This window comes from Sprattus sprattus, assembly GCF_963457725.1.
Source record: "Sprattus sprattus genome assembly, chromosome: 5".
Classification (NCBI taxonomy): domain Eukaryota; kingdom Metazoa; phylum Chordata; class Actinopteri; order Clupeiformes; family Clupeidae; genus Sprattus; species Sprattus sprattus.
Window position 1 is genome coordinate 17275932 of NC_137924.1, and position 18920 is coordinate 17294851.

The 18920-nt window shown below is 45.4% G+C and overlaps 1 protein-coding gene across 1 annotated transcript; it reads left to right on the forward strand.

Moving 5' to 3' along the window:
• Positions 1-5315: 5315 nt before the first annotated feature.
• tmtc4 (transmembrane O-mannosyltransferase targeting cadherins 4) lies at positions 5316-17912 on the forward strand. Its single transcript, XM_080838730.1, has 18 exons — positions 5316-5628; positions 5847-6047; positions 6176-6291; positions 7064-7280; positions 8700-8787; positions 9035-9129; positions 9819-9911; positions 10247-10408; positions 10789-10991; positions 11836-12010; positions 12349-12480; positions 13096-13175; positions 13511-13618; positions 13962-14103; positions 14425-14539; positions 17153-17265; positions 17490-17559; positions 17750-17912. Exons 2-18 carry the CDS (start codon positions 5886-5888, stop codon positions 17896-17898), a joined length of 2220 nt encoding a protein of 739 aa, XP_080694856.1. The 5' UTR covers positions 5316-5628; positions 5847-5885; the 3' UTR covers positions 17899-17912.
• Positions 17913-18920: the final 1008 nt, after the last annotated feature.

Below are 18920 nucleotides of genomic sequence, written 5' to 3' on the forward strand. Positions count from 1 at the left end.
AACGGGTTGGGGGAGGGAAACGGAGAAGAGAATAAGAGAGAGAGAGAGAGAGCGAGAGAGAGAGAGAAAGAGAGAGAGGGGGAGAGAGGAAGGGAGAGAGAGAGAGAGAGAGAGAGAGAGGAGAGCAGGACTTGCAATGTGGAGAGGGGCTTTTCTTGGCTCTGGGATTTTGTGCTCCATTTCACCTGTCATTGCAGCACCAAGACGAGGAATCTCCCTAATGGCCTAGGCAAGAGGCCCAAGGCTACGGGAGAGCGGCAGGGTCAAACAGGCCTCTGGCACAGCTTTTAAACTAGGTCTCAAGCCTGACTACTCAGAGATGTGTTCCCTACACCTACTACCAAGAACCTTTCTACTCCACAGAATCAAGTGCGGGAAAATGTTTGAATTAAACTGTCATGTTTAACACTTAAGTGTTAGGAGATATTGTTGATGTGTGTGTAAATGATGGGTTCTGTGTCTAAGGATTTGATTTATAGACAAATATGTTGACACCATTTCCAAAATATTCTTTTTGGTGATCTATCACAGGAGCTCTAGTCACTCAGTACAGCACAGCAACACTGTACAACGACATTCTCATTTATTTGCCTTGCTTTGTCTGAATGGCAGTTGGGAAAATGAGGTTCAAAGGAGCATTGTGCCTACTTGATGGAGGGTAGCACATGCAGTCTGTCTCCACCAGACCCTCTATCCCCCTGGCAACAGGGAGTTGAGCTGGCTCATCACATTCTGAGTCATTTGATAATAATGAGACCGACTTCGGTGTTTGAAAGCCACTCGGTGTGCTGTAGGCGGTGGAAAGTCACACCATCGCCGCAACCAGTCCTTCAAACAGCTCGTTAATGCACTCAGTAAAGCCCCTGCGGTCTCAGATAATGAAGTTTGATTATTTATTATTTCCTTTGACCAAGGAGGAGACTGGAGGTGATGCGTAGCCTAGCATAGCCCCTTGGTTTAGTAAAGTCATGTCTTGATGAATACCGTTCTAATGGGCAGTTACCTTTCATGCATTTTAGTGCTTAAAGAGCAAGAAGAGAAAAAAAACACATCTAAACCCAAAACCTAAGGCCCCTCAATTAGTAAGTAAAGAGAAACGTTGAAGAGATTGTAACCACAGTCTTAAGAATACTTTATCTAACTATCTTTACATTTTGACAGTCATCACAAAAACAGACATTCTGAGAACAACAACAGGATGTCTGAGACTCTGCAGGGCACAGTCCGACTGTGTTGACTGTATTGACCAAGGAAAACGTTCAGTTGTCTGGTACTTTTTTTGCAGGCAGAAGGCATAGTGAATGAGGTGGAAGACTAAAATGATAGCTTAGCTTTGCAAACGTTTGTCTATAGCTAGATCAAAGACTATACACTGAACCTAGGGGTCCTACTGATATAGGCAGAGACAGGTATAGAGACGTTTTGCCACACATGAAAATGTTTAAATGTAGTCTTTCTTTCCAACGCACTGGTTTATGTAATGGTGTGATTTACAACATCGAACCAGTGAAAAAAAGTTTTTCTTGAGAAGAAGATAAAACAAACCTCTCTCAGAGATGTACAAACACACTCTATTGCAGGGGTCTCAAACTCAAATTACCCAGGGGCCGATGAACGTCCAGTCTGGTCATTGGGCGGCCGCATTTTTACGGTAAATGTTGGGGTGGCCCATTTAAATAAATGGAAATTTTCAATTTTTTTTAAATCAATGGAAATTTGCGGGCCCAATAAAATCTCTTAGGGGCCGGAATTGGCCCCAAGCCTCAGTTTGAGACCCCTGCTCTATTGTATGTGACATCAGGGACATCTGGTGTCATGGCATTTCCAAAAACATGAAACACTCTGCGTCTGCTGGTCTATGGCCTATGGCACTATGAGGGCTGGCTCTCTGAGTCTGGCACCAGAGCTCAAACTAAGTCTGGCAAGAAATGCTAACGCTGTTTACAGCATCTTACAGGAACAACATGCACCAATTTGCCACTTTTTGAGACATGTTTTTTTAAGCAACTAGTTTTGGTATCATATTCAAATTCATTGTCACAGTATATGGTCATGTGAAGTAGAGATGGACACCAGATGAACACCTCTCATTCCAACTTACCACCCAGGGTATGCACTATGTATTCCAGGATGGACCACCTTGAAAAACTGACACAAAAGCTTTCACAGCACAACATTGCCAATTATCTCGCAAAAAAAAACAGTTATACAAATAAACTTTTATCAGTGGCAACCATATTTGTTATTGGTGTTTGCAAGTCTATCATGGCTCCACATGAAAAATAATTGGCAGAGGAAAATTGGTGATTAAACTAAAAAATCAGTGGAAACACAGTTGCAGCAGTAATCAGGAGGTATACAACAAACCACAGTACCACTAATCAGAGCCACTGTGGCTGTCCTCCTAAAATGGCGCCACAGACAGTGTGCTACTTGTACAATCTAGCTTGGAAAAACAGACAGGCAAGTGCTTCAGACTTGGCACAGGCGTTATCAATGGGAATCTGAGTTACTGTGACAGCTCAGACAGTGCGAAGGACATTGCATTACGTCAACCGCTGTGGACGGATCCAAGAAAAAAAATCCTTGCTTGCTGTTCGGCACAAAACTGCAAGATTTAACTTTGCTAAAGAACATGAAAAGAAGCCTGGTGAGTATTGGAAGCATATTCTTTGGTCAGATGAGACCAAGATACATGTGTTCAGCTCAGATGGGGACCAGCATGTTTGGCGTGTACCTGGCCAGGACTAGCAGAGTGAATGCATAGTCCCGGCAGTGAAGCATGGAGGTGGCAGTGTGCTGATATGAGGCTGAATAAGTGCAGAAGGTGTTGGGGAGATGACATGTATAAAATCATGCAAGAGTTTCTGAAGAAGAATTGAAGTGTTGAAAAAATAAAAAGATTTGAATCTCAGTAATGAAAGTGGTACTGACTTTTGTTGCATTGACTTCCTACTGTGGGGCCTGTATTTTTAATAGAGTACATCTATTATGCTCTAATTGTACACAAGAGTAAATATCCTACTGTTCAACTTATAAGAAATGCAATTAGGGAGATACAATTTTGAGTCATTTGACATTAAAGTGTCATTGGACAGGGGTGTTCTCACCTCTGCTGTATACTGTATGTTTATTACGTCTGTTCGTGTGAGCAAATTATTCATATGCAGTTAAAATATAATTAGAGAGAAAATTGTCTTTGAAGGTAGGCTTTTTGGTCCCTGTGGTGACCCATTATGTGAGGACAGAGAGATTGGAGTAGGTAATGTGGAAAGGACATTTAATGCCCAGGCCTTCAGGAGAAGGAATACTCTTTGCTGTCACTTACATTTTCAATATAGTCACTTACATATCATATAGTTTTGTTGTTTTTGTCAGCCGCAGAATGCACAGCATTTGCTTAAATTTAAGGAAAATACTTAAAATTCATCTTATCCAGACCAATCATGCAGACCATGGCTCAGATGAGATCAGTTTGAGATTCTTTAGGTGCAAATATCAATGAAATACCACAAAGGGAATTCTTCTGTGCTCAGTCCTGATAGTTCACCACAGTTCACTTGCATTTAAATAATGAGGCATTCATTGCCCATGAAGATAAAAAACCACACAAGGACAGCTCTGATACCTGTGATTGCCTCATGTCCCTAAATTAAACCATACGAATGAGACTGCACAGCATAATTTGCACTGCCTCCACCTTATTGGATGTAAAATGAGGGGCTATTTAAACAACATAATGACAATGTACTCTTTGTGTTTGCGGAGTAATTAGACCAAGGCGCACATCTCTAAGTCACGACATCAGCAGAGAAGCTGACCAGCCATGAATGATGCATGGGAATACAGTTTAACCCTGGTGGTGCTCATCAACCCCAATCAGCCATCACTGTCATCTTCACAAACTCATCTATTACACTTCATCACAATCATAAACCCTACGGTGAGGCGCCAAGGCGGCCAGGAGAGGAAACAGGGGGAGTGAGATAAAGAAAGGTTGAGAAGGACAGAGCGAAACCATAGTAAACAAGCGACAAAGGAGAATGAGAGAGAAAGAAGGAGAAAGAGAGAGAGAGAGAGAGAGAGAAATCTTACCTTGTCTGTGGCTTTAGTTAAATGGAATCCAGCAGGCAGCAACACAGTCCCTCAGAACAGAGATAAGAAACACAAGCTTCTCACTTCACACTTTTCCCCCCTCACGTCCTGTCTATGATTCAGAGCTGCACTTTGCTTTATTAGTCTCTATGGCAACGAAAGCTGGCTACTAGTAGCCAAGCCAAGTCCTAGGTTTAATGTTTTTGCATCCAGCCCAAAGGAACTGTGTCACTTGTATCAATAGTACCCAGCCTCTATTCTGATACAATGTATCATTCAAATGAAGGAGAAACAAGGGTCCACTGGGTGGTCAAAGCTCCCATTGATAGCGTTGTGCCCTGTCATTGTGTGTTTGTGTGTGTGTGTGTGTGTGTGTGTGTGTGTGTGTGTGTGTGTGTGTGTGTGTGTGTGTGTGTGTGCACGTGTTTGCATTGAGGTTCCTGTACCAGGAATCGGAGGGCAGTAGCTAATCTCTATGATGTCAGCTCTGATTAGAGTCCCTGTTCAGTTGAATGCAGTCTGTTGAGAGTGGCAGAGGAGTGGTTTGAATGGTATTTGTGTTGCGAAGTGAGGGGGTCACAGTGCTGTGTGCGTTAGTGATGTGTCAGCGATTCAGTGGGAGAGAAAGTCAGACCATCAACAGCAGGATTACAGCATGTCAACACGACTGCGTACAAATATCTTGTGAGCTTGGTGATAAACAGAGGTGATTAGTCTGTTGTTTTCACTGCCATTTTGTGCCAACAGATGATGACATTTGTTGCAGGCCAACAGGGAAAGTGCAGCTAAATGAAGGCCTAATGAATACAGCTTTGTTTAGACTACTGGTTAATAATCAAACAACTAAACAAAAAATGTCAATCGATATGCTATTAGTGAAGCTTTAATTATAGCCTAATCCCCTGTGCATTTTTTTTGTACAGCAACTGGCCGACTTTAATAGACGCAGCAGCAAAGTTTACTGGACTTGTGTGTGTTCAAGACAACTGGCTCGCGTGAGCATCATGTACCACGTGACGCAGTGTTTGGGTTTGCTAGAGGAAGTATAGTAGACTGAGAGGACACGCTAGACTGGAACAGTTTATCTTAGTTTATCAGCCGTCGTAGGATAACAGTGATCATAAGGATGATTACACTGAACACATGTTGTTTTCATATGTTGGCGTGACGTGTAGACGGGATTTTCTTTGGTTGAAATAGACATACCGTTCACGTTGATGGCTAGTTGGCTGTTCTTATTTAGCCTTCGTTAGCTTTACATCAGTTAGCATACAAACTAGCCTGTCTCTTTAACTTTAATCACATTACGTTTACCTCTTTAACAACCGCACTTTGACCTACGGTAGTAAGGTGTTCTGACTATCGGGACGTGTAATAAAATGCCTTTTCTCAGGTCGTCTCTGCTTAGGACTCCAGGGCTGTCAGAAATCTGTTAGCAAGTAAGCTAAGCGCATTGCTGGTTGACAGTGAAGTAATGTGCTATAGAAAGATGATGAGCATCTGCATCCAGACACTCGAGAAGATGACAAGGAGGTATGTCAACATGCCACGTCATATTTCTTCTATTCGGAACGTCTAATCTGCGAGCAAATCGTGTGTTTTGTCCTTGTGACAGTTACAACTAAATCTGATTTCACATTACGATGGTTATTTGCCACGATTACTTGTCGGTTATTTGTCCTAAAAATAAATACATTGATTACATGTCTAATGGAAAGGGAATTCTAACAACATATTTCCTTTTTTTCTAGGAAATAGGCGATGCACCTTGTGCAGAGGTCAAACGCACAATGGTAGTGTCTGAGCTTCATTGGGACAGCCAAATCCCCTTTCCCAAGCTTGGCCCAACTCATTCCAGGATCGTTGTCGGTCTGGTCGCCTTGGTCTGTTTTATAAACAGCTATGACGGTGAATTTGTCTTTGACGATTCGGAAGCTATTGTGAATAACAAGGTAATCAGACATATTGTAATAAAACATCTCACAGCCTTCCATACATTTAAAACGCGTTACAGTTGATCACTAAATATTTGTGGCGGTAGGATATTGATTGCCCTAATCTATTTGTACTTTTTTTATAGGATTTACACCCTTCAACCCCTTTGAATAATATCTGGGAGAATGACTTCTGGGGAAGTAACCTGAGCAGCAACTCTAGCCACAAATCCTACCGTCCCCTCACCGTCCTCACGTTTAGGTATGCCAGTCAGAACCGCGCTGTGGCAGTGATCACCACTGTAAAATCAAAGCATGTTGCGTGTGCGGTGTGCTGCCGATGCAGAACACACACTGCTCCGGTGACATTTGCATTTGATGTCATGTTTCACAACAGGCCCTAGATGCCAACGCCCGATGTCTCTAAATGACCTTGCATACATTAGGGGATTATGGGTGAAATTGCAATTTTATTCTCAGTGGGAAATCATTGGAGTTGCCCCCAGTACTCCCGGAGTGGACACCTCCATAATTGACTTTGGGAATGGGATGCATATTGCCTCGGCTGACGAGTTCGTTTTCAAATCATCTTTATGACTCCTAACCTCAGTGTTTAACCGGGACAAAGTGTTTTTATGCCAATTATCTGAGCTGCTCACACTTAGAAACGTTACTTTCAAAGTCCACCCTCAAACTGGCCAACTTGTTCTTCTATATTTGTCTAACATAAGACACCTGAGTGTGAGATTGTAGTTCAGTAGGAATGGCTTAGCAGAAGCTATCTCTTTGCAATTGTTATTCAGCACTCGCACATTGCTATATTATTTCAGCAAAGGTCTACCAACATTTCCAATGTGCCTATAGGATTCTGGATCATATACGTAGCCATTTTAATGTCAATCATATTTAGTTTGTTAAACAGGAGCTTTCACGGCTACATTTGATGATTATGTTATTTAGTGCATGGCAACCCACATGTGGTGATACAGCCATACGGTAACCGCGCGTTACGGTGTGTCTTGTGATTATGGCAGGCTCAACTACCTCTTGGCCGGTGGCTTGCACCCCATTGGCTTCCACGTGCTCAACATCGTCCTTCACAGCATCATATCCACGTTAATGATCGACGTGTTTGCAATATTAATTGGCGGCCTGGCCTACGATGGTAAACTCCAGAAGCTCAACCAGGCGCCCAAGGCTTCCTTCTTGGCAGCTTTGATCTTTGCTGCCCACCCAGTTCACACGGAAAGTGTAAGTATTGTTATGTTTTATTTTACTTCATGTCCTTTATTTGCCTACTTTTTTGTGGTTGGGAGGTGGGAGCTTGGACCCAGCGGGCCGTCCAAACCAGGGTAAACAGTATGCCCCCTTCATATGGAACAACAATGCAGCTTGTCGCTGTTCGGTTGCGGCACCATGCATGAAACATACATTAAAGGCTCGGGAAGAAGAAAACTAGGCTCAGTGGGTGTGCCTGACAACAATGTGTGTGTGTGTGTGTGTGTGTGTGTGTGTGTGTGTGTGTGTGTGTGTGTGTGTGTGTGTGTGTGTGTGTGTGGGTTGCATGGTGAAGGCCGTCTAATGGCTTAGCAGGACTTTCTTTTTTTACTCTTTCCTTTTTTTTGACTCCGACTTGCAGGTTTTTTTTCGTTGGTCAGTCCTGACACAGAGTCTCCTTCCTTCCTTCTCTTTCCTCCCTCCAATCAATCTATGAATCAAGCACGGCGATGGCTGCTTGGGGTCCGGGGGGTGGCAGGTCTCAGAGAGACGGGCAAAGAGGCAGGCGAGGCGAGGCAGACCACTGACTTGGGGCGCACAACGTGTATCAAAGGAGGCGGCCGTGGGGCCCCCGCCACGCAGACCCACTGAGTGGTAATGAGAGGCTCCGGCGCTCGCCTCTAGTTTGCCACCGCTGCAGCGACACTGCCCACAATTTCACACATGAAATGAGGGCGGATTTATGTCTAACTGGCCATACACTGATAGTGATGTTTTTGATGAACCCCACACACACACACACACACACACATATGTATGCAAGCACACACAGCTATGATGATGTGGAAGAGAATCTTCTAGCTTGTTGGTGTATATAAAATCTGATGAAATCAAAAAGTGGTTAAAAGTAAGCTAGGCAGCTAAGGAGAGGAACCTGCTTGTTGGCACTTGGCACTGGTGGCAGCCATTTCTGGTTTCTGGGACACTCTGCTCCTATTTCCAGCTGGACTCTGGAATATGCCCTTGGGACCTATAGGATTAGGCCTCCATTGTGTGAGGGGTTTAAGTGTGTGTGTTTGTTTGTGTGTGTGTCTTTGTGTGTTTATGTGTTTGTGTGTGTGAGTGTGTGTGTGTGTGTGTGTGTGTGTGTGTGTGAGAGACCAGGCACTTAAGAGGCACTTTAGAAACAAGTGGTTACAGTTGTTTGTTTGTTTGTTTGTTTTGAGTGAAAAGCCATGCTCTTGTTCTCTTTTTTTCACCGTTTTCTCTCTTTCTTTGTCTCTCTCCCCCTCCCTCTGCCTCTCCCTCTTCTCTGTCTGTCTGTCTCTCTATCTGTATTGCACTTTCTCTTTCCCCTCACTCCTTCCCTCTGTATCTCTCTCTCTCCCTCCCTTTCCTTCTCCTTTTCATTCTCTCCATCTCTCTTTCTCTCTCTCTGTCTATGTCTCACAGGTTGCTGGCATTGTTGGCCGGGCAGACCTGCTGTGTGCTTTGTTCTTCCAGCTCTCTTTCCTGGCGTACTGCAGAGGCTTCCGAGGAGGTCAGACTCCATCGCACCCTTAGCAGAGTGCATGCTTTTTGGGCACAACCCCACTATGATGGCCGCCTTTGCCTGCCGTTATCAGTTCAAGAATCAATAAACAATTTTTTTTAAGGGTATGCCCTTCATCCTATAGTAATGTAGAAGGCGATGATGAATTAATGCAGTTAGGGTGGTGTGTTGTAATGCCGTCCTTCAGTGGAATGAAATAATAGTTTTCCTCTCCCTCGTTTCTCTCTCTTTGAAGGTAATGACAAAAACGCGTCTGTGCCATGGATCGTCTTCAGTCTGCTGCTGTGCGCTGCAGCCATGCTCTGTAAAGAACAAGGAATTACTGTGCTGGTAGGACTGCCCCTGAAACAATTCAGTTGCCTTTCATTGATTTACATTTACTATCATTTATTTATTATCACCATTCACATTGACCATTATCTCGAGTCCCTTGATAGAACCAAACTATTGAGCCACGTAGAGTTAGGGGTTTAAATCCCATTTACTATTTGAGTCGTCCTGAGCAGAACCTGGCTCAAAGGGGGAGATCCATCTCTGCCGAAGATCTCTGAGGATATGATAAATAGTAAGGGAGGGTGGGCAGCAAATAAATGTGCCCATTTTAATAACATTGAATCTATAACACTAAATTTGAATCTATCAGATTTTGTATTCATATATGTAGGAAGCAGTGGATCCTCCCTGTATTTAATGTATGTAATATTTACCTCCAATGACACCTTATTCTGTGACCCTGGCTTGCTCCAGGCGTCTGTTGATGCAGCCATGTAATATGGGAATAGACCAGGCTCAACTGTGCTGTGATCATGGATTTACACTGATATCAGTATTCAGAAAATCCAAGACGTTCCATCTTATTTTGCTTTGAATGGCTTACACTGACACAAACAGTGCTGTTTTATTCAGGATGATCTATTGGCAATAGACAATTATTAAATATCCATTTGTCTTCTGGTACGTGAATCCCTGAAGTACTCCTCTCATATTATTTCCATTTTTTGTCCTTTGTTTACTGGCAGGGCGTAAACGCTGCCTTTGATGTTCTCATGATCTGCAATGTAAATATCTATGAGCTGACCCACAGGCTCTTGCTCAAGGGGAAACCAGTGGATGTAAGACTGCATGCTTTCTCTCCTGTTTCTCTTTTCTCTCTCTCCCTTTCTCCCTTTCTTATTTTCTTACACTCTCTCTCTCTATGCTCTTCGCTCCTCCCCCCCTCCCACACACTTTCTCCCTGGCAAACTGGCTTTCACATGTACACACACCCACACTCTAGCACACACTCACACACACTCACTTGCACATTCTCTTTCCCCTCTTTGCCTAAGACTGGAAGAGCTCTGTCCTTTCTCTCCAATCATGTGTGCAGTTGATTGTAATATCTATTCCATTCCCCTCACTGCTAACGCTGTGGCGTTAAACACAAACCTCTGCTCCCCACTAACAGGTGAGTGAGTTTGTGAGGACCGGTCTGCTGCTGAGACTGGTGCTGCTCCTATCCGGCGGCTCGCTGCTTTTATACGCCCGATGGAGGATCATGGGTACCGGCCCCCCCGCCTTCACCGAAGTAGATAACCCAGCATCCTTTGCTGAAAACCTTTTCCTCAGAGTAAGCAGTACACACATTACATTTTGGGTTGGTGATACAAGCTGTATGAATTATAAATATAAACTTGCTTCACTTCTATGCTTGAAGTGACAATAGGCTCTTTGACCAGTGGAAGACTAATAGATTGTGTTAGTCAAAGATATAGCTTTATTATCTTGCTCTATGTATTATTCTGTGCCAATTGATTAAAATGTAACCTATTGAAGTTGTACCAAATGTTTACAGCCACATAGACATTAGATACAGATAACATCCAGACAGGTGTTATCAGGTTCTCTGTGCTTGTTATCTTATCAGCCTGTACCATGGCTTTTTCTCCTTCTACCTCTTCTTTTTTTCCCATCCGTCTGCACCCCTCCCTTGTTCCGTTTGATTGGCAGATTGTGAACTATAATTACTACTACTCCTTGAATGCGTGGCTGCTCCTGTGTCCCTGGTGGCTGTGTTTTGATTGGTCGATGGGCTGTGTGCCGCTCATTAAGTCGGCTGGTGATTGGAGGATCATCGCGGTGCTGCTGCTGTGGAGCTGCTTGGTCGGTTTGATGAGTCAAGCTCTGTGCTCAAAGGACGCTGTTAAAAGGAGGTGAGAGTGCTTTTTTTTACACACACATACACACACAAACACACACACACAGAACCTCACACACAACACACACTCTCTCCACCCCTCACACACAATGCCCAGGTCCTCACACGCAACACACACACACCATCTCTGGTCCTCACACAACCCACACACACACTCATTGGTCCCCCCACACACAAACACACATACTCTCTCTAGTCTTCTCAGAGCACTGACTCTCTCTTCCCCTCACTACGAAGAAGAGGAAAGAAGAGGAATCTGGGATAGGTCGTATTGTGTCAATCATTGGCTAGTGAGTGGGGAGCAAATGATAGGCTGTTTGAGTTGGCATACTGTTTGTTCCTCCCTCCACTCGCCTGACTTCAGATGCTAGAGGGGGATGTAATTGGGTCGGTGCGATGTTTGGCCCATTCTGTTTGACTGCTGAGCGGCTCTATGGGTTAGGCGGGATGGATGGAGCCTAAGCTGTAGGCAGGAATTAACAGTGTGAGAATTGCCGTACTGTCTCGCTCAGTGAAGCCTTGCTGTTATTCAATTGCTCACCATTAAAATGGTTTCTGCTTGATGTCAGCTCTAACAGAAATAAACATGGTGTAGCGAAATCTCTATAGCTGTCCTATAGCGGAAAACCAAAAAAGGTAGACTGACAGGCAAACTAAGAACAGAGAGATATTGGTAGATACGATACAAAACGTACTAGAGCGCTGTCATCAACAAACAACCCCACCCCACCCCACTCCCCCACCCCCACCCCCCACCACCACCACACACACAATTGTTTTGGTTATTTCTGTGTGTGACTGTGCCTCCTGTGTCTGTGTGCTGGTGTGACTGCGGGCAGGATCCTGACCTTTGGCCTGGTGCTCCTGGTTATCCCCTTCCTGCCGGCCAGCAACCTGTTCTTCCGCGTGGGCTTTGTTATCGCAGAGAGGGTCCTCTACCTGTCCACGGCCGGCTACTGCCTGCTCCTGGCCTACGCCCTGGGACACGCTTGCTGCCTCTGGAGGAAACACCGGGTACTGCCCTGTGGGGCGTCTCGCTCTCACTTCATATATGGTCTTCTTTTCTTGGGGGGGGGGGGGGGGGTGTTTTTAAAGCTATATCTTTTTTCGAAGCTTGACCCAGATCAATTATGGTATTTTTCCAATATTTTTTGTTTTTGTTACAAATTCTTTTATTTTTAAAAGTATTTATTCTGTTGATTTTGTACAATTGTTGGACATTTAACAATCAAACTAATTTGATCAATGTATTTTTGTTTCTGTGTGTCTGTGTTTGTCCTACCATCATATTTGTGTGTGTGTGTGTGTGTGTGTGTGTGTGTATGTGTGTGTGTATGTGTGTGTGTGCACAGAAACTCCTTGGAGGGGCCATGTTGGCTCTGCTGTGTGTGTACGTGGTGCGCTGTGCCCAGCGGAGCAGGCAGTGGGGCTCGGAGCAGAGCCTCTTCACTAGCGCCCTCCCCGTCTGCCCTCTCAACGCCAAGGTGAGCCCAACCCCCCCCCCCCCCCCCCCACCGCCCACGCCCTCACAGTGGCGGCTGTTGTCGGTCGCTTCTTGTTTAAAGCCTATCTTACTAAACCGAAACCTAAAGCCCTTACATTTATAAGCTCAGCTTCTGTACTAGGTTATACTTACAGAATATACTAACTGAGTGTATACTAAACTCGGAATTGTACACTGTAGGTGTTAAGGTAAATATTCTGTAGGAGTTAAGGGTAGGATAGGGTATTCCTTCGTGTCGAATTGTGTTCAAGTGGATACAATTATGTGCCAAAGATGCTGTCATTTTTTATCAATTTTTTGGACTTGTCGAATTAGTGATTTTTAATGAGACGGAACAGCCTGTTTTGGATTTGGTTCAAAAGTGTCTTTCTTCAGTCAGCATGATGCCTGTTGTGTCAAATCCACGAAAATGTGTCAGGATGCAAGTTTGCACTTGTGTGATGGTGACATTGGCGTCATCTGTCATTAGCACTCACTCTTCTCACTCGAGGTGACTCTCATATCCAGTTCCACCCCTCTCCTCCATTCAGCATGGGCGAGCGTTGGCGTGATCTCATAATGACGTTCGGGGTTTTTTTCACGTATGGTTTAACAGGTCCATTATAATGTGGGCAAGAATCTGGCAGACCGAGGAAACCAGAATGCTGCAATCAAGTATTACCGTGAAGCTGTGAGGTACACACACACACACACACACACACACACACACTCTTTCTCTCTCACACACACACACAAACCATACATGAGTGACAGTTAATGTGACCACATACACAGTGTAGCTGTGGTGTGGATGGAGAAATCTGGTTTCTTACTGAAGAGGTCTGAGTGTGTTCAGGAGGACAAAGGCAATCACTGTGGGCATTTGGAAAGAAGCGAAGCTACTTATTGAACTAGAGATCTATCAATTTCACATCAAGTGCTGTTTGACATGTGTGTCTTGGTTAGCTTTGTAAGCAGAGAGTTTGTTTCATGTCTATATTCACGTTCAGCCTCTTACACATCATTGGCAGGCTGCACCCTAAGTACGTCCACGCCATGAACAACCTGGGCAACATCCTGAAGGAGCGGCATGAGCTGATGGAGGCGGAGGAGCTGCTCTCCACTGCTGTTCACATCCAGTAAGAACTCCACCCTCCTGATGCTGCTGCTGATGGAGCTCCATCACATGAAGTGATAACACCAGTATCAAGGCTGTTGGCTGAGTCGCCTTCAGTCACAGTTAATGATTGGAAAAAATGGGTGGTAGAGTCATTCACTTTGTAAAGAAGCATCTGCTCAATACACGTGCGAACGTACACATCTTCTAGATTTGATGCTTAACAATACATACCTTTACGGAGCTGATATATCATAGAAGAAGATTTTGAATATGAAAGTCGTTGTTTGACATAATATTCCCACTGTGGTGTCATGAGTGTCTGTTCTTCCCTGACTTCACTTCTCTCTCCTCTGTCCCCCCAGGCCTGATTTCGCTGCGGCCTGGATGAATCTGGGCATCGTGCAGAACAGCCTGAAGAAGTTTGACGCTGCAGAGCAGAGCTACCGGAACGCCATCAAACACAGGAGAAGATACCCCGACTGCTACTACAACCTGGGACGGCTGGTGAGGCTCGACTCTTTTGCCCCTTTTTCAATACAGACATGGAGGAGAAGCGAAAGCGTTTGCCTGAGGGGGTGAAAGAGTTTGAAAACAGAAACAGACATTTACTCTGTGCCTTCACCTCTTCTCTGGTCTTCTTAGTCTCTGATACTATCAGTATCAATATCATAATATCAGATAGTATCAGACACATCAACTGTATGACTGCAGTACAATCACCCCTCCCTCGGTCAGTTTGAATAAGATTATATGCAGAGTCATTGAAATCCTGATGGTAGTGGAGTGCTGAGTCAGCATGTGTCTGTGTCTCTGCCCCCCCTGCAGTACGCAGACCTGAACAGGCACGTGGACGCGCTCAACGCCTGGAGGAACGCCACCATGCTGAAGCCTGAGCACAGCCTGGCCTGGAACAACATGGTCATACTGCTGGACAACACAGGTACCTGCAGCAGGACGCACACACACAAACACACACACACACACACACACACACACACACACACACACACACACAGGTACCTGCAGCAGGAGGTGCTTAAACCTCTCACACACACACACACACACACACACACACACACACACACACACACACACACACACACACACACGCACACACCTGCAGCAGGAGATGCTTACATTTACGCACACACACACACACACACACACACAGGTACCTGCAGCAGGAGATGCTAAAACTTACGCGCACGCACACACACACACACACACACACACACACACATACACAAGTACCTGCAGCAGGTGATACGCGCACACACACAGGGACAGCAGCATGCTGACTAAGCACTGAGCGGTCATCACCTGGAGTGGCGATCTTTGCAGAAGAGCTGGGAGTGGGTGGGTGGTGTGTGTATGTCAGCAGGCCCGCTGAGACCATTATCCCCCCACTGAGCTTTGACTGAGATCTTACAGCCGCCGTTTGGTTTTTAAAAGGCGCTTTGCCTCAGCGTTGGGTTTTTAACTTGGGTCGGTGGTGATTTGTTTCAGCAGAAAAAGTGTTAAGATATTCTTGTCTTGATTTCTCTTTAATGGCCATTGGTCGGAGTCATCTACATACTGCTGTCAGAGTTAATCAAGGCCAAGTTCATGCCTGTGGACATTCTGGCCGGGGTGAGAAAAGAAAATGGAATTCTGATTCCTGGATATTGAAACTTCATTATCAGGTGAAAAGGTCATTGAAAGCTGTGGGGGGCGCTTGCAATCAGACTTGTAATTGAATGTTAAAGTCCACTTCCATTTCCTTGTGAATGGTGAATATGAATGCCTGATTCGCCTCCCTTGCCGATGTATACATTTCTAGATCAATCCACGAGTGTGATGCACTCAGAGAGTGTGAGTGTGACTCGTTAGGTGTGGCCCCCGCCACCTCTGTGGCCCCTCCTCTTCTGCCCCAATTAACCTTTCCCCTCCTTCCCCCTTCAACCCAATCCTGTCCAATCAGTGGTCTCGGAGCAGCTCTGGCAGCACCCACTCTGTGCTGCAGCGGCTCGTAACCCGGGGTGACCGCATTAGGGACAATTGGACAGAAATGGAGACGCAGCGTTTTGGGTGGATGGCCCATTTCACTGCGCATCTCTGCATGTTCTACTCCTCAGACTTGTTTGTTTATTTTAGTTTTGTGTGCGTTTGTTTCGCCTCTCTTGTTTATAGTGATTCTGCTGTTTGCATCAACCCCTGGTTGCTCCAGTGATGGTGGCTTCTGGAGGATTAGGTTTTATCAGGTTTTTTTTTGTTTTTGGAGGGGGAATGTGGGTTGTAAGCATCGAATATGATTAGACCGGAAGAGCAGGAATCAGCAATGCTTGAAATTTATGTATTAAAAGCTTTGTGTGTGTTGTTTTAAAAGGCACTCTTCCCCGCCGTGTGGAGAATGCCACGATTCCCAAACAGAAGTGCCTTTTTCTCTTCTTTCTTGTTTTTGTTTTTTTTCCCCTTTTCTCCCTCTGTCAGATGCCTTCCTCTGCCAGCCTGCCCCCTTCTCCCTGGAGTGCCTTGGCATTGTCCAATATCGCCCCCGAATAAAGACCCGAGCACCAGGACGCTTTAGCTTCCATCCCATCCTCATTCTTCCCTGAGAGACTCTTCCGGAATAAATGGGCTAAAAATTGAAAATGAATTTCCCCTCTTTTTTTGGCCTTAAAGTCGTCTTCTTGTGTTGCGCTCCCCTCCTCTTCCTCCTTCTCCTCCTCCTCCTCCTCCTCTCTTTCTCCCCTCGGAGAGGATGTAGCTGAGCAAGCAGTGATGAGGTGTTGGAATCGCCATGCGTGAGTCATGTTCCCCCCTGTCCCCCACACCGCCTGGACTCTCTCTCTCCCTCCCTTTCTCTCTCTCTCTCTCTCTCCCTCTCTCTCTCTCTCTCTCTTTACCTCCCAGCCTCAGTCTTTCTATCTGTCTATCTCCCTCTCTTTTTCCCCATCTCTCTCTCTCCTTTCCCTTTTCCATCTCTCCTTTTCTCTATCTCTCCCTCTCTCTCTCCCTCCCTCCTCTCTCACTCTCTCTCTCCTTTCCCTCCCCACCCTGCATCAGACGGCCAGCAGCGGTCTCAGATGCGGCGTGTCCAGCCCGCTGGTCAGACGGGGCTTTTGACACGCGGATCAATGAATCAGCGGCCCTTTGTGCTGACCCCTAATTAGGGAACCAGACCAGGCCTCCATGTGTGAAGAGGGGAAAAACTCCCTCCTAGACACCACTGCCAAATGAGGGTGCCCAGGGCAGCCCGGAGTGCCCCCTCCAGTACCTACCCTTCCCTGCAGGGCAGAGGGGCTGGTTGTTAGGATGAGGGGAGTCAGTGTTGACAACCTACAAGGTTTGTTTAATGGGATATGGTTGATGTTATGTTAGTAATGCCTTAGTTCTGTTTTTTTTATGAGCTATTTCTGTTTGGGAAAGGCTTCAGGTGTCTGATGGGTTTTATTATTGCGTGGATTCACTTGGTTGTGGTTTGTCATATGAGCTTTCTGGGAATGACCCCCCTCCATTGCGATGTTCTTCTTGTTCATTTTTTTTTGTTCCTCTTTCACTGTCTGTTATCTAGGTAATCTGGACCAAGCTGAGGTGATTGGCAAAGAGGCCTTGAAGATTTTACCCCACGACCACACAATCATGTTTTCGTTAGCCAATGTTCTGGGAAAGCTGCAAAAATACAAGGTGAACAACATCACAAATTACTTGGTTAGATGTTCATTTATGCAGAGAAATGCCACAGCATCCATGTTAGTCTTTTCAAGTGAATACTGCAGTAAGGAACGGACAGATAATTGATTGAATAATTGATAATTGATAATGATTGAATAATTGATAATTCATTGTTATTGAAACATCTCCAGTCAGTCTTAGATCAGTATAAAAGACATGATGGATCTTTATTTCAGGAATCGGAAGGTTTCTTCTTACTTGCTCTCAAGATCAACCCAGATGCTGCCAGTTGCCATGGCAATCTTGGTAAGATGTGTTTTCAAGTTAGACACAGTTGTTCTTTTATTCTCTTGACACTGCTCAGAAATCTGGGTTCAACATAAACTGTCTGCAAAGAATCCAGAAATTCTCTTTTTAATATGGAGACCTTGAATACAAAGGGAAGTCTGTCTGGTCTGTGAGTAAGGACAGCGGCCTGTGTTGTGATGTTTTGTAGCCGTTCTATACCATCGCTGGGGAAAACTGGACCTGGCCAAGAATCACTATGAACAGGCCCTAAAACTAGACCCCAGCACACCGGGGACCAGGGAGAACTACAACATGCTGCGCCGTAAACTGGAACAGAGGCCGAAGACTAACAGCTAAGCGGAGAACAAGTGTGTGTGCGTGTGTGCGTGTGCGTGTGTGTGTGCGTGTGTGTGTGCGTGTGCGTGTGCGCGTGTGTGTGTGTGTGTGCGCGTGTGCGTGTGTGTGTGTGTGTGTGCGCGCGTGTGTGTGTGTGTGTGTGTGTGTGTGTGTGTGTGTGTGTGTGTGTGTGTGTGTGTGTGTGTGTGTGTGTGTGTGTGTGTGTGTGTGTGTGTGTGTGTGTGTGTGTGTAGTGACATGTTTTGCATGATGCAGTAGCCCACATGGTGAAATTAATAAATTAATAAAAGAAGATTCCCGGTTTTGATATCTGACTGACCTCTCCAGTCTTTTCATACCTCTTTGATTGCTACTCACGTTTGTTTCTTTTTTTGTTCCTGGTTTTGCACAAGAGGCCGGAGGCGTTGGGAGAAGATTTGTTCTGTCTTTGATTTGGGGTGTTATGAAAGTAAGATGTTGGGCACATGGCATGTCTCCTACACGAGGCCAGCCGCGGAGACATGTGGAACACATCCAGCAGTGGATCTCTTGCCTTTCATCTGGCGACCCCGGTGTTGTGGCAGCTGTAGCTCTGTTTATTTGTCTGTTTTACATTGACGCGATAAAGGGGGGTTATGGTTGGCTGTCCGTCAAGAATGCCCAGGCGCTGCGGTCGCTCCTTTTACAAATTGTGTTTTAGGAAGTCGGTTAACGGGAACAAGAGAGCGGGAGACGTACAGACAGACAGACAGACAGCCACACACACACACACACACACACACACACTCAAATGCACACACCCAAAGGAACAGCTGGGGTTACAAGCATGAGTGGCTGCTGCTACAGTGTTTGTTTTCACTATCAAGCATCCCCCCCCACCCCCTTTTACTTTTTATCCAGCTCCGCTCATAAGTGAAGTGTCACTGCACTCGATTCACCGCCCTCCACACACATACACACACACATACACAAACACACACACACAAACAGTCACGCTCTCTCAAACATAAACACACACACACACACAAACAGTATCGCTCTCT